The sequence below is a fragment of the Pleurodeles waltl genome, chromosome 2_1, assembly GCF_031143425.1.
Source record: "Pleurodeles waltl isolate 20211129_DDA chromosome 2_1, aPleWal1.hap1.20221129, whole genome shotgun sequence".
In the NCBI taxonomy this organism is placed as follows: domain Eukaryota; kingdom Metazoa; phylum Chordata; class Amphibia; order Caudata; family Salamandridae; genus Pleurodeles; species Pleurodeles waltl.
This window is the reverse complement of record NC_090438.1, coordinates 458,029,152-458,044,488: the sequence shown is the minus strand read 5'-3', so window position 1 is coordinate 458,044,488 and position 15,337 is coordinate 458,029,152. Positions and strand designations below refer to the sequence as shown.

The following is a 15,337-nucleotide window of genomic DNA, read 5'->3' as shown; positions in this document are numbered from 1 at the left end:
CTGTTGTTTTGGATAAGAAGGGTGGGAGCCTGACCATCTGCATTCTTCCGGTGAGGAAGGAGTAGACCCATTGCAAGGCTTTTCCGTGGAATCCTGCGTCGTGGAGTCTGGTGCATAAGGAGCTGTGTGTGTCAAAGGCTGCTGATAGGTCGAGAAGTATGAGTGCTGCCTTGTGTCTGTGGTGAAGGGTGTGTGGATGCCATTGGTGGCTGCAGGAAGAGCTGTCTCCAGGCTGTGGTTGCTGTGGAATCCAGACTGAGAGGTATCCCGAAAGTTGTTGTCCTTGAGAAACTGTCACAGCTGCAAGTTTATGGCTTTTTCCAGGACTTTGGCAGAGTAGGGTAGCAGCGAGATAGATTGGAAGTTCTTGAGCCCTAATGGGTCGACTGTGGGTTTCTTCAGGCGGGGTCGAACTTTGGCGTGTTTCCAATCTTTGGGGAAGGTGGCTGTTGTGATGGAGCAGTTCAGCATCTTGTGGATTTTGGGGGCGATGGAAGCACTGGCTCTGTTGTAGATGTGTTGAGGATAGGCATCTGTTGGAGCACCGGGGTGAATGCTGTTCATGATGAGTTCAGTCTCTTCTGTGGTGAGCCTGGTCCCACAAGTGACCCTGAGGCAGTGGCTTATCGGCCAGCGCCTGACTACCCGCTTTCCCAATCTGACCCTGTGTGTCAGGTGTAACCTGCCCCAGTCATCTTTTGCTGCCTCTATTTGACGCACAGTAGTATAGTTGACAGCAACATCAGAGCCTGCTTTACAATTGAGAACACAACTTTAGGAAGCCTGTAAACTGTCCCTATCCTCCTTCAACATAAAACAATTTGGACATTTTCCAATGACTGACCTGGTACTGTAATTTGTTCCACCACCGACAAAGCCATGAATCTTAAAAACAATGAGAGTCTGCAAGTTAAAAGAAGAGTTATGCTTCATGTAGGTGTAAAAGTGGCCACCTTATATAACCTCCAATTCACAAGTCATGTTAACACCTTTACCTTAGCTACCATCCCGCTGTCCTCAATCAAACTTCTCTCACACCCCACAATACACTGTTTCCAACATCAAATATGCTTCTACACCGCTTTATATAATTTAGAATATTACAAGGGGTAGCTATTAAATGATGTTCCAATAAATTTAAATCATTACAAACTACATTTGTCTTGCCCATTCCCTGCCTCGTCCTCCAGTAGCTATTATTACACATTATCTCTACAAGCCAAATTATTTATAAGGGGGAAAAACACTGAAAAAAGTAGATAAAGCTGCACACCCGGAAACTTAAATTAGCAGCATTCTTTAATAGGCATACAGCATTAAACACCACAACGCCTTTCGACCTTCGTCCTCATCTTGGTGGTTTAGTCCATTTTTGTGATCTCACTATCATGCCTTATATCCGGTAAAAGGCTTTATGGGAGATGTGGTTCTTTCATTTATATACTCGGAAGTCTTTCAATTACTTTTAAAGTAGTTCAAGTATTTACAACTCAATGATGTCAACGGTTCTATCAATTGACAAAAATCTCTTTTCTCCATTCAATACGGCAGTCTCTTGTACAAATGCTGTCACTTAAATAAAGGTTGCTCATGTCCGGGCCCATTTCTTCAATCAATTATGGGTCGCATCGATGAGACGATATGTGCTCACCATTATCCTTCGATGAGCCGGTCCTCTTTCTTGTCAAAACTTCAAGAGCGCCTAGCGAGACTTGTCCCATAATGCTTTTTCCACTTTGTTTAGAATGAATATATATATATATATATATATATATATATATATATATATATATATATATATATATATAATACACACTGAACTGAAAGCCTCAAGTCTGCACCTCCAGCATTCTGTTGAGTGTCTCACTATTCATAGTACCAATTGGATTGTACAAACAATCCATGGAATACTTATATAAAGTGCAAGTTTTAAAGTGTCTGTGGCTTTCGGCTGTCCATACTGTGGTGAAAACTTTGAATCTGCACTTTCAACATTCTGGCGAGTGTACCATAAGCCATACTGCCAATAGGGTTGTAGTAGCAATCCAAAGGGTGAGCAAAAGAGAATACTATATGATGCAAGGAGCTGGTGAGCGAGACAGAGTGGATTCCATTTCTCAAGAAATGACATAGCTGCTTTACTGTTGAGATGGGGTTTCAGTAGCCACAAGGGATGAAAACCTGACTCAGTAAAATGCTGGAATCAGTGGGGACCAAGAACTTCATTCTGCTCTCAGGCTACCTCGATCTGCCTTACTCAATTCTTCCACTGCTGCGTTCATGAAATTTAAAAAGTGCCCTGATAACTGGCAGGATTCTCCTTTTAGGCAGCCCAAAACTGCAGTCTTACAGGTTTGTAGGACTTTCAATCTTTGGCAAATGCATATCGCATGAGTCAGTGACTCCTCAGCTTTATCTCGGAATCTGCAGCAGTTCATGGCTTCTCCCTTCTTGCGCCCAGACCAATGGGTTCTTAAAGGAATCAGTCCCAATCAGAGTCTCGTAAACTTGTATTTGGTCTGCTTTGGGAATGACTGTCTCGGGTATTCTGGAAGAAAGCTTGGTGAGCAAAGGTCTACTGCCCAACTGCCTTGAGCTTTGGACTTTATGCACCTTAGATGCTGTTTGGCTGAAACTATCTCAGCATGTTTCATTAATAATTTTGATGTAGGTTTAGTTGTGAGATTCGCTCCTATTATCGCCTCTAAGACTGTGATTGCGATTACCAATAAATACCCCCACAGAGAGTTAAGTTCCTGCATTTTCTTCAAAAGAAGGTGTTTTATTGTGCTTTTAGTTTTTTGCAATACAACACATACTTTGCATGGAGCAGTAGATCCTTTTTTGTCAGGTTAAATACCAACCAAGTTTGCACAAGACTTATGCAATCTGGGGAGGGCAAGCAGCCCAGAGTAGCAGGCGTATTGTTGTTTCTCTAGCTACACAAAGAGCTGGTCTTTAAGCATGATGGCATCTTAAGATATTGCGGGGATTAGTTTACTCACCACTTCCATCAGCAAAGGCTCTGGTGTTTTGATAGACCAGTTTCTTTTTTAGGCATCCCAGAGAGCTTGTTATATTTCGGGCTGTTGTCTGGAAAGAATATTCTTGCACCTCCGTGCCGCCCCTTTGGCCCAGATAAACCCACAAGTATTTAAAGCTTTTTTCTCTTTCTAGCCGGGTGTCCATGATGAACAAGCACCTTGTTTAATTATTTTCCTGCCAACGTTCATCGTTCATTTTTGAAAAGTTGATGGTGATCTCGTTGTATGCAGTAGCAGCATAAAGCATTCAGAGACCTCTGTGTGCTCAACCGGGTGCGACCCAGTACCATATCATCTCCATTTTGCAAAATGTGGACTTTTCTCCTGAATAAATGAGAGGGGCAAGTCCTGGCACAGTCCAAGTTTGTTTCCAAATCTAACATACCTAAATTGAAAAGGAGAGAGACGGGCCAGGATTCCATCTTGTTTAAGTCCTTTGTTAGTGGAGATCTTTTCGGAGGTGGACAAGTTTGCTGCAACCTTCATTTTAACCCAGTCTCACTATAAAGTGACAAGATGGCTTTTAGCAATGACTTTGAAATTCCCCAGTTGCTTAATTTTGCCCACAGCGTCCTCTTGGGAAGTTGTCAAAAGCATGTGTAAAATTTATGAAAACTGCGTACAATGGTGGAGTATTTGCTTATGTTGCTTGGTTGATCAGGGTGGTTAGAGTTAACAGGTTGTCCTCAAAGTTGCAGTCCCTTTAGAACCCAGTTTGGAACCATGAAATCAATTGCTTTTCTTTGGCTCACAGTTCCAGCTCCTCGTTCAGGATGCACGTATAGCACTTCTCCTCTATGTCCAGTAAATTCATCATTCAGTAGTTTTCTGGGGTCTGCCGGCTTCCTTTCTTGTGTATCTGGACCAAAATGGACTCTGTCCACTGTCTGAAACAGCACTGGGTTGAAAGCAATCCACAAAGATCGACATTCAACTTGGGGTCCAGAGATGCATATCTGATTTTAATAGTGTCACCAGCAGGCCACTCCGGCCTGATGCCCCTGACGCTCTTAGATGGCTTTAGGTTTTACCAACCCATTGTGTGTTGGGCCATGCGTTAGCTCCGGTTGTTTCATTTATCCACAAGCTTTTGGGGATTGTTGTTCTTGAAACCGTTTGGGTACATTCTGCATTATACAGTTTTTTTTATATATTCAGTCCACTACTTTGGGGAGATATTATAAATTGATCAAACATAGTTGCTGTGCTGAGTGGTGAACAGCACTATTCCAAACCACTGCTGGGAGTGCCAGCCTGACTGGCAGACAGCATTGTGACAGCTGCTTGATCCAAAGAGATATTTGTACTCCAGCAACCTCTGACAAAGCCACGAGTCCTGGCTTATTTTTTAGGTGTTATGTCCATTGTATTATATATTTGGATGCAATGACAAAAAGAAGCAGCAAAATACCAGTTGGGCGGCACACTATGCGAAGCACAGATTTTTAGCTTACGCGTTTTTAGGCCTGACCCTTAATCCTATAGGACACTCCCCCTTGACAGGCCTGCCAGTTTTTTCATCCCACTTAAAGCCCTGTCCACCAGGGTCTTTGCGCATGTGCTAGCGTGACCAGATTTTTTAAGCCAAAAAAAACTGGACATTTCACAAAAATAGACGAAGGACAACCGTTTTACATTATCCCAGGGGCACAGAATGACATTCACATAATAACACAGACAACGAGGTACCAAGAAAATAAAATGCAAATTTATGTACGGTATCTTACCTGCTCATCAACGTGCTTTCTGATTACATTTGCCAATCAGTGTTGCGTTGGAATACACAAAAGCAGTCTTCCAGTATTTTGAGTTGACCTGCTCTGAAACTCGGGCCACGAGCCGAATTTACTGAAATATAACCGGACGGTAGGTAAAAAAAAACACGGTACTGCCCCTGCAAATCCGTGAGGCCTGGTCACCCTAGCAAGGGCCCCTCCACAGACCGACGAGTACCGCAGGTGCCTTGATCGGACTTCCGGAAGAGTGACATCCACCATCTACATCCAGAAGAGGCCAGTGATGGGAACAGCAGCTCACAATAATGACTACCAGCGGATCCCGCACATGTGCTGTTCTTCAGGTTTGTAGGTCTACAGATTTTAACCAGGCCCGCTTCTAGGGTGGGACAGGCCCACCCAAACTGGACCTTTGGCCCTCCCAGTAACAGCAAAAGAGGCCACAGAGAAAGCACCTGTTTAGTGCTTCCTTCATTTCCGCAAATGTGATTTTTTGTTTCACTTTTGTTTACTTTAATTATCAGTCGGGGTCAATTAGAAATCTCTAGAACACATTTTATAGTGAATTGTTTTAATAATATTTGTTTTACTTGTGTACTGATAGGGAGAAAAATACCGCCTTTAGATGAGTTTCCCTATTTTTCTACTGTCTGAGATAAAACTCTGAGCATGCTCGTGAAAAGAAAACAGCGCGATGGCGACCTTAGCTCATGTCTGAGGCAATCTGCAGTGGGGAGGTGTGTGTTGAGGAAGAGTAGACAAGAGTTTACCTGTCAGTGATGCAGCAGGTGCAGTGGCACCAGATCCTGGGTTGTACGCTACTTCCAGAAATGTCGAATTGGGCACACATTGGCCCACCCAAACGCACCCTTGTCCCATCCAGATATAAATTCCTGGAACCGGGCCTGGTGTGGTGTTAACCACCAGGCTTAGGTCATGTGGCCCCAGCATTTGAGGAACATTCAATTACAGCTGGGCATCACGACCCAGATGTTATCAGTTCTGCCGCTGCCAATACTGTCACTATGCACGTACCTGAGTGTCGCGGAGCTGTCAAAGAGTGTGAGCCTTCCCAAAAATGGAGAAAAAAAGTAGTATATTCATGTCAGACTTGCTTGCGCCCATTTCAGTTCTCGCCTGCTACTCCCGCCTACATTCTTTGATACTCTCCCACATAGTAATTCCCCCACCCCCACCAATCCACAATTCCACGGTCATCATTCTCCAATCGGAGATACACAGGGACGATTTGTAGTTTTACGCTGTGGCTCTACCTCCGAGTCTTCTATGTTAACCATTTTTAAAATAACTTTCTGATATTCAATAGACCAAAAATCATTCCTCTCAGAACCTGTCAACTCGCGGCATTTAGCGGGTATCTCACCCTTTTCAAAGATATCCACCCCCTAAAATTCAATAAGCATCCATAGATCTCAGCAGAATGACACTCTCACCCCCTAAAAAGGTTAATTCCCCGGTTTTTTAATGGGAACGCCCTGCTAAATATGTCTTTCTCTTAGGTTGACAGATATGTACCTTCTCCGTTGCTCTCGTTAATTTGCTCGGCGTAAAACGTATTCGTAGGATAGTTCACAGTAACGAAAAGTGCTCTTCACAAATACAGGCCCAGTGAAGAGAAAGTAACTTGTTTTCCCAACCCTCAGTTACACAGTTGTTTTAAAGAATATTACGTTTAATACATTTTATGCTTTCTTGTTCTGACTATCCAGGACCCAAAATATATAGTCTTGTGGTGCCATCTGCTGGCCTTCTAGTGATTTGTATGTGATCTACCCACCATCTGAATAATTAAAGGAACAAACAACCTGTGAAGAGAGATGTGTTATTTTTCTGTTTTTCGTACACGTGTTCGATGGATCACCTTCCGTGAGTGATTGACGGTTTCAAATAATGATAATCGGCAAACCTAAATATCAAGTGCTCGTTCCATTCTGTAAGCCTTTTGTCCACGCTGTTAACTGACGTTCTCCAAATTCACATTAAAGAAAATCTGACCTGACACCTGATGATGCCCTCCTTGCAAAGTTGTGTAAACGCGAGAAAGTGAGAGAACATGAATCGCTCTTTAATTTGTAAAATAACTATTAATAAGGGAAATACACCTGCCTTTGGTTTTTGCCCTCTCTTCCATTACAAATAAGGCTAGGTCGACTTACTGGAGTGGCAAATAATTTCTGCTTGTCACCCTTGTGAACGTCGGGGTTCAGCCTCAGTGCTTATTCGCTGTATTGGCCAAGCCTGTTTGGGACAGTTAGATCCTTCTCCTGCTATTTATTCTGCATCCAGATTTGAGGCCTTCTGAAGGAAGCGCTTCAAATGCACGAGGGTCACTATTAGAAACACCGCTGTCTGGAAGATGGACTTCCCAAACGCACAAACCTCTGTTTCAGTTCTGCTAAGATTGTCCAGTCCATGCGTGATCTCTCACTGGTCCCGGAGGCCCCCAGATACTGGAGTGATGACGCCGGCCGCCAACAACGTCTCCTCTGTGCAGATGCATCATTCTCTGCACCTGGCAGACACAGAATAAGTTACTATGAGGGGATTGGAGAGGGTTGCATCTTCATCCCTTAACATGCAGGGTTAGGGAGAATGCTCATAAATTACCTCCCATGGGGTGAAACGTCTCCCTGCCCCAAAGCGAAAAGTACAAAGTTACAAGACTTAAATAAGTTAGATCTTGATACCGGCGCTCCATTTACTGTGTGAAGTGAGGGAGACAACATATTGCGCACATCGATTATCGCCAGCACCAAAAGGAAACATCTGACGTTAATGTGTTCATTGATCCGAGATTTGATGAGATGGTTTCATCTGTTAGCATTTTTTGCTCAGACCTCATTAATTTTTAGAATGAAAGGCGTACACGGCCCCCGTGCTGTATTCTTGGTTTGTGCTAACAATCTCTGAAGTGTTATTTAGTAGAAATTGTGTATTTGTGTAAATGGTGTGCTACATTGCACCTTTGTTTGTGCAGCAAATCCAACAGAATTTCTGCATAGATTTTTGCTTTCACAATGAAAGTACTGACAATGAGAAATTGGGTTGCTTGAGTGGAGTGAAATCCCATCTCAAGCAAAAGCCACAGTCCTTTTCAGGGTGAAGCACTAAAGTCACTAAATTAACCTGTGCTTAACCTTCTAGAAGCTTGACACAAAAACAGTCAGGCTTAACTTAGAGGAAATGTGTGAAGTACATACGCAGCAAACACTAATACAGTGAAACACAACACAAGAAAAATCCTTCAACAATTTAGAAAAATACAGTACATTTTAATAAATTATTTGACACCAAAATGACATAACTCCAATCAGTAGAATAGGAGTTATGAATTTCTAAAGTTTAAAGTGTGAAATAATGTCTAAAAGATCAAAGTGCCAGTCTGGGGAAAAGTCAAAGTTATGACTGACCTTGATTGAGTGCGAGCCAGATATACGGAGTGGATTGGGCTCAGTCTGTGCTTACCTTTGGACTTAGAAGACGTTTCGAGGAAAAATGTCTGAGAAGGTAAAGTACAGTTTGGCAACACTCCATGCGGTGTCCGAAGAACAGGCATCTTTGTCTGGTAAGCTGCTGCACGAAGTCACAGTGAAGTTTTCTACATTCAGACTTAGGGGGTCATTATGACCCTGGCGGTCGGGGGTAATATGGAAGAAAGTACTGCCAACGGGCTGGCGGTACTTTCCTCCATATTATGACACTGGCAGTTTGGCTGAAGCCAAACCGCCAATGTACCACTCCAACCGCCATGGCAGTAACAGCCGTCTGGCTGGAGACAAGAATCTCTAGCCCAGCGGCCATCACTTGCCCGCCTGCATGATTATGACCCCGCCTACGGCTATGGTAGGCTTCCTTACCGCCACGAAAAACATGGCGGCAGGCACTATCAGTGACAGGGAACTCCTTCCCTGTCACTGATAGGGGTCTTCCCCACCCCCTCCACAGGATCCTCCCCACCTGTCCAGACCCTTCATACATGCCCCTCCCTTCACGCACACACACACCTATTCCTACATTCATCCACCCATGCATGCATCCATTCATGCACACATCCACATAAGCTTACATACATACACGCAGACACACATTCACATTACTCAACATACACGCACACACACATACAACACACACCTGCATGCACGCACGCACATAAACCCCCACACCACCACACACACAACACCCCGACCCCCTCCCCTGTCAGAGCACCCACTTACCTGTGTCCAGGGGGCCCTCCTGCAGGAGACGGGGCGCTGCTGCCAGCAGCAGCATCCGCCAGCAGAACATCACCAGGCCGTATTATTCTCATAATACAGCTGATGGCGGTCTATTGGCGTGGCACTGCTGCTGGCTGCAGCGCCACCTTACAGCCATCCGCCGGCATGACCACATCCGGATTTCCGCCATCCTTCTGGCGGAAATCCGGCTGTGGTCATAATTTGGTAGACAGCTGGTAGCCGCTGCGACGGTCTTTTGGTGGCTGTCGCCGCCGCAGTAGGCATTTTTTACCGCCGGGGTCAAAATGACCCCCTTAGTCTCTTTTTTGGAAGTCGAAAATCTCCAGCAGGACGAAGCAGCAGGCTGGTGCAGACGAGGGCTCCACGAGGCCAGACACCGCTTCTTGGAGGAGCCGCTGAACAGGATTTGCTGCAGCCTAGAATGTAGAGGGAGCTGCAGCTAAGTCAGGCCGATCAGTGATGCACCTTGGGTGGATCAACAAGAAGATAGATCCCGAGATCCAGAGATTCTCTCAATCCTCAGAACACTTTTTAGCCAAAACATTTCTAAGTCCCAAGTTTGGATTATGGCTATCTGGGTACCTTTAGCACCACTTCCAAGGGTCCAGGAGTGGATGAGCTCCATTTGAAGGGTCAAGCCTCACTCAGGCTGGGTCCAGGTGCAGGCCAGCCAATTAGCCCTTGGAGTCACTCGAGTAGTCCTGGCTTCAAGCAGCAGGGCAGGCTTTTGAGGGTTCAAGGCAGACTTGAGGCAGCAGAACAGTCCTTACGGTATATATAGCAAGCAGCAGCAGCAGGCAGTCCTCTGAGAATCCTTTGGCAGGTCCAGAAAGTAAACTGAAGAGTGGATCTGAGGGTCTTATTTTTATACCCAGTGCCTTCATTGAAGTTGAAGAAGTTTCTAGAGATTCCCTTTCAGGTACTTGGAATTTCCTGCATCCTTGCACTGACTCCAACCTCTTTGCAGGCAGAATGGTCTAGTGTGATGTTCTTTGTGTGAAGGTAGGGAACATCCTGTTGACCTGTAGGGCGGGCTGTGCCTAGATCTGCCCCCATCCTGCCAGTGATGGCCTATCCAGGCACACCTAATACCTCTATTTTGTAGCTCTGGGAGGAATGTACAAAGTCCAATTGTCAACTAGATGCAGTCATGTGACCCAGGAACATGATGCAGGCACCAAATAGGGCAGGAAAATGCCAACTTTGTAGAAAGTGACATATTCACAATTGTGACTTAAAGTCAGAGTTTATCATTAAAGAGGATTTTCAATTACAGTTTATGAGACCCCAAACATGGATTGCAATCCGATGGGAGAGGTAGGCCTCACAGTAGTGAAAAACGAATTTGTGAGTTTTTCACTATCTGCACATGTAAAACTTAAGTTTACACACCCAAACTTTTAATTACAGCGCATCCTGTCCTGTTGGTTGTCTAAGGCCTGCCTTAGGGGTGATTTATTTGTAATAAAATAGGAGTTTAAGGCTTGGCCAGGGGTTATTTTGCCATGTGGAATCAGCAGTTTAAAGCTTCCAGCAAGCCTTAATGGCAGGCCTGCAATACGTGCAAGGCCTTTGGGATTATGCAGCTACAATTTTTTTCGCATAGTTGTAGATTTGCCCCATAATCCATTATCTGAAGCATAATCTGCAAATTTTTATAAAAAAATGGATCCTAGCTCGGATGGTTCAAATGTAAGTAAAAACACAGCACCATGTGTTGCCATCCTTTGCAAAGTTTGACTGGTCACCTTTTTGTAGCTTATTGCTATTTTTGGTTGTGCTAAGGAGGTACAGTGTTAACAAGTTTAATAATGGCAAAATAATGAAGTTCAACTATCACAAAATGTGCCTCATAATGCTGCATAATTTGCCCTTTCTTGCCACCTAATTTACGCAACCCTGCCACATAATTTGACCCTCCCCTGTTGCATAATTCCAGTGACCCTGGATATGTTTCAAGGGGCTACTTAAGTGGGTGGCACAAAAAGTGCTACAGGCTCATTCATAGCATTTAATTGGCCAGCCCTGGGTATATGTTAATATGGTATACATAGAGTTCTAAGGCCAACAAAAACAAATTCAGAAGAATAGGAGGGTGAAGGCAAAATGTTTGGAGGAAGACCACACTAAGGTTGAGAGGTCAAACACTGACTGGGGGAAAAAAATGAACACAAGTAGCACACAGCTTGCAAATTGAAACTTTTGTTAAAGGTTACAAAGACAGCAAAAATATATCACCACTTAGGCAGTTCATGGGCCTGGCCCAAGTTGTAAGACGTTTGTGGATTATCACCTGTAAACATATAAAAAATCCCTGAATAAATCAATTTTGTGCTGTTCACATCGCTTACGCGCTGTGAAACATAAAACTAAATGAATAGGCATCATTCCCTATTACATCAAAAGTAAAAAAATAAATAAAATGGGCTGGATCAACTTGCACTATTTTTGTACCTGTGCAAATCCATATTTATTAATGCCTTTGCTAAATGTGAAGTAAAATCTGTGTGTTTTATTCTTTACTTAGAAAACAGCAACTGTGGCCTGCAATGGATTGTGTCATTCTATTTTATACCTGTGGAAAGGTCTTTGTGAAATGGCCCTTAAACGTCTTACTTAAAGCTAATTACGCTCAAATTTACATTGTTTTCCTCTCCAGTCTTTGAACTCGCTGGCCCACCACAAAGAGACTAGGTTTGTTCAACTGGTGGTATTTTATCAAAACTCACTTATTCATTTCTTGTGCAAGAATGTACAAACGGGATCACAAGTTAGTCATCGCGCGGAGCGCTAACAACTTTCATATCGGCAGATATCAGCAGAAATTTGAAGCTCTCAGAGTAGCAAGGATACAATCCACGTTGTGGTCAGAGTAGCAGACCAAGGCAGGCTAACATGGTGTATACATTGTTTAGCGTGCTGAACCATAATATGAGATTTTTCCTTTTTTTCTTCACAGCTGTTCTTATGGTGATTGCCCTGGCATCTGTCACGTATGGAGCGCTGGTCTGTAACATTTTGGCCATCCAGATCAAGTACGATGACTACAAGATCCAGCTGCGCCCACTGGCTTTGGTGTGCATAGTATTGTGGAGAAGTCTGGAAATTGCCACCCGTGTGACGGTCCTGGTGCTCTTCTGCACTGCCCTCAAGGTGTGGATTGTACCTATTGCTTTGATAAACATGATTGTCTTATTCCTCCTCCCTTGGATTCAGTTCTGGAGGAGCAAAGCACCACTACCTGAAAATGTGGATAAGAACTTTAGTCGAGTTGGCACCATAGTGGTGTTGGGCATGGTGACATTCCTGTATGCCGGCATCAACATGTTCTGCTGGTCTGCGGTTCAGTTAAACTTGGCTGACAGGGATTTGATAGACCAGGCACAGAACTGGTTGCGGCTCTCCATCCATTACAGTGTACGCCTGGTGGAGAACGCAGCCCTCATCATTCTCTGGTACTTTTTCAAGATTGATGTATTTGAGTACTTTTGTGCCCCACTTTTGGTGGTGCAGTTGGTTGTTGGCTATTGCATGGCAATCTTCTTCATGCTTCTCTTTTACCAGTACCTCCATCCATGCAGACGTCTGTTCACGCACAATGTGACTGACTGCCTGAGCTGTGTCTGCTGTCACCCAAGCGTTCCAGCCAAAGCCCGCCTGGTGTCTTCTGAGGACACTCGTAACACTGAGTCAGCAATAAGGCACAGCATTGTGTAGCGCTCCACTGTGGGATCTGGTTTCAGGGAGAAGCTAAGCATGAATGTTCTGAATAAGGTATAGACATGGCGTCGATCAGCGTTTACAACAGTCATGCTCTTCAGGAACAGATGTGGGGTAAAAGATATGCTAAACGCATTGTGTGTTTGGAGACTTAAAAATGGGATTCCTCTCCGCAACTACTCATGATGGTGTTTTAACCCAAAGTGTGGATACTTCCGGGACAAATGAACACCAGGAGCCACTTCTTACACTGGTTTGAAAAAAAAAAAAAACGAATAGCGTACTATGTAAAATAAACACTTTTATTGTAGTGGCCAATTACAGCAGCAACATTAGGGGTGTGTTTTCTGTAACTCCACTTAGGTCAACCACGGCACATGTCCATGTCGGTCCCTTGCACTGTCCTTGCTTACTTAGAGAGTTAGCATAGCCGTCAATAGACCGGTTATGCTCCGCCCTCTTAGGCCAAAGCACATCTGACACTAACAGAACCAGTTCCAAAGCCTGTTTTATGCCTGTATATGGCTGGTGGAGTGCCTTGGTGTGACAGGTGCCAAACTATGACTCAGGAGTTGAGTTAACTTCTGTTTTCCATTTTACAGATCACATGATCATGTGTGGTTTTCCCAGCTGTGAATTGAATGCTCAGAAAAACCGCCAGAGAGGCAACGGGTACATAATAGGTATGGCACCAGGATCCCTGTGCCCTCAGAGGTTACACTGTACTTAGAAGAGTCCGCAGGCTTGACTACTGAGCAAACCAGGCTGACATAAAAGTCCTCAATGTTCGAAAATGACTATTTGTCGTATGCTGTATGTGTGGCTGTTTACAAAACGGTAAGTTAAGAAATGTCTGTGTACAAATGAAATATAAAAGAAAAGCAATCTGCGCTGCTTGGAACTGGCTGGAATGAGGAAGGGAAATCGCAGTCTGAAATGCTATTTTTAATCTGTTGTACTTTACATACAACACAGATTTTATGAGGAATAAAAAATTATGGCACTTTTCCTACGTTAATCTGTGAACTATTTAAAGAAACACTTTTTATATGGAATCAAAACGTCCCAGGAGTGTGAATGTTTTTCCATTGCAGATTTCTTTATATTGTAACCATCCTTTCCTAGACAGGCTTGTCGCTTCATTGATGAGAGCAACTCCATGAGCATGTCAACACAGTGAGATTTGGTGCTACAAGAGCAAATCTGATTGAAGACGCTGCCAACTTCTAAGCAAGTTGTTGCAACAAGCTTTTGCGCCCACTGTTAGCAACCCTGGGCAATTTAGTATTACAGAAGGAGGAAGAGACCTTTGTACGTCCCTGTGTGAGATGCCTACTGTGCTGGGGCAAGAGCAGTGCCTCTGCAATTAAAGTTATACTTGTGGAATAAAATGTGTGAATCCCTCATTAGCATGAGGGCCTTGACCATGTAAATAAGGACCCCAATATACCGATTTAGGGACGCAGACAAGCAAAGCCGTGACTGTCTGGCATCTTGGAGGTGATGCATGGTTAGTGTACCCCCACAAAGTGCCGCTGGGAGAGCATGAAAATGGCCAGGGATCCAGAACCAGACTGCACTCCCCGTGGTTAGGCCCTGGCACCAGTGCTTAATTTGTAAATAAAAAGGTGCCGGTGCCCAAAGCCCTCCTCTTAAACACGCTGCTGCCGCAATTTAATGTGGGAACACGGATTACTGAGGCAGAGTAATCCTGAAGCCATCTCGGGCCTCTTCAATCCATGTACAAACACTCCCTGCCCCTTCAGCTCACTCTGGCAGCTTTCTACTTTCTCCCTTTGTGGCACTTTTTCGTTTTTCTCTTCCTCCGTCTTTCCCATATGTGTCTTTTGCTCGCAGCAAATGCTTGAGGCGGAAGAATAAGCCCCGGGCCTCAAAAATAAGTGCCGGTGCTCAGCACCGGAAACAACAAGCACAGATTAAGCACTGCCTGGCACCCTACTAAAGGAGGGCTAGGAGTTTATCTACAGAGACACTTCCAGCACACGAGGAGCCTTACTATCCGTGACTCTGCAGTGGCACCCTGCACCCCATCCGCTGTGGTAAATTAAAGACTCCTACTGGGATGGAGATCTGTATAACTGGATCCATACTTGACAGGGATATCAGCCCCCTCCTTCATGTTTGAGTAGGCTACTACGAAATACATTTTATTTTTTATTTTGTGTTAATCGGGTGCACAACATCATCCTGCACCAGAGACAGTCAATGAGGATGTGCAAATTTTCAGGCTATAGTAAATGTGGCTCTTTTTTAAAATTGTTTTTTAATTGAACTGAATATGATCACAGCGAATTATTCCGTAAAACTTTACAGCACCAACAATTGGTAATACACAAGCCAAGAAAAGAACAACATAAAAAATGCTACAGATGATACAAAATATATATAGCCATGCAACTGCGGGTCTGCATATCAGCAAACTGCGCTTATAAGCAGCGACAGCCCCGAATCTCTTAGCCGCATCCGCTACCTGATCAATAGCTTGGAAGGGCTTCGATGCGTACATTGCCACATCATCAGCATACGTACTTATTTTCAGTTCCACCCCATTTAACAAGAC

General features: G+C 44.2%; 1 protein-coding gene across 1 annotated transcript in view; it reads left to right on the top strand.

Moving 5' to 3' along the window:
* Window positions 1-13,764, top strand: part of XKRX (XK related X-linked) — a 105,878-nt gene extending 92,114 nt beyond the window's left edge. The window contains exon 3 of the mRNA XM_069213294.1: window positions 11,996-13,764. Coding sequence (XP_069069395.1) covers window positions 11,996-12,753 — 758 coding nt within the window. The 3' untranslated portion in view covers window positions 12,754-13,764. The remainder of the gene's footprint in view (window positions 1-11,995) is intronic.
* Window positions 13,765-15,337: the final 1,573 nt, after the last annotated feature.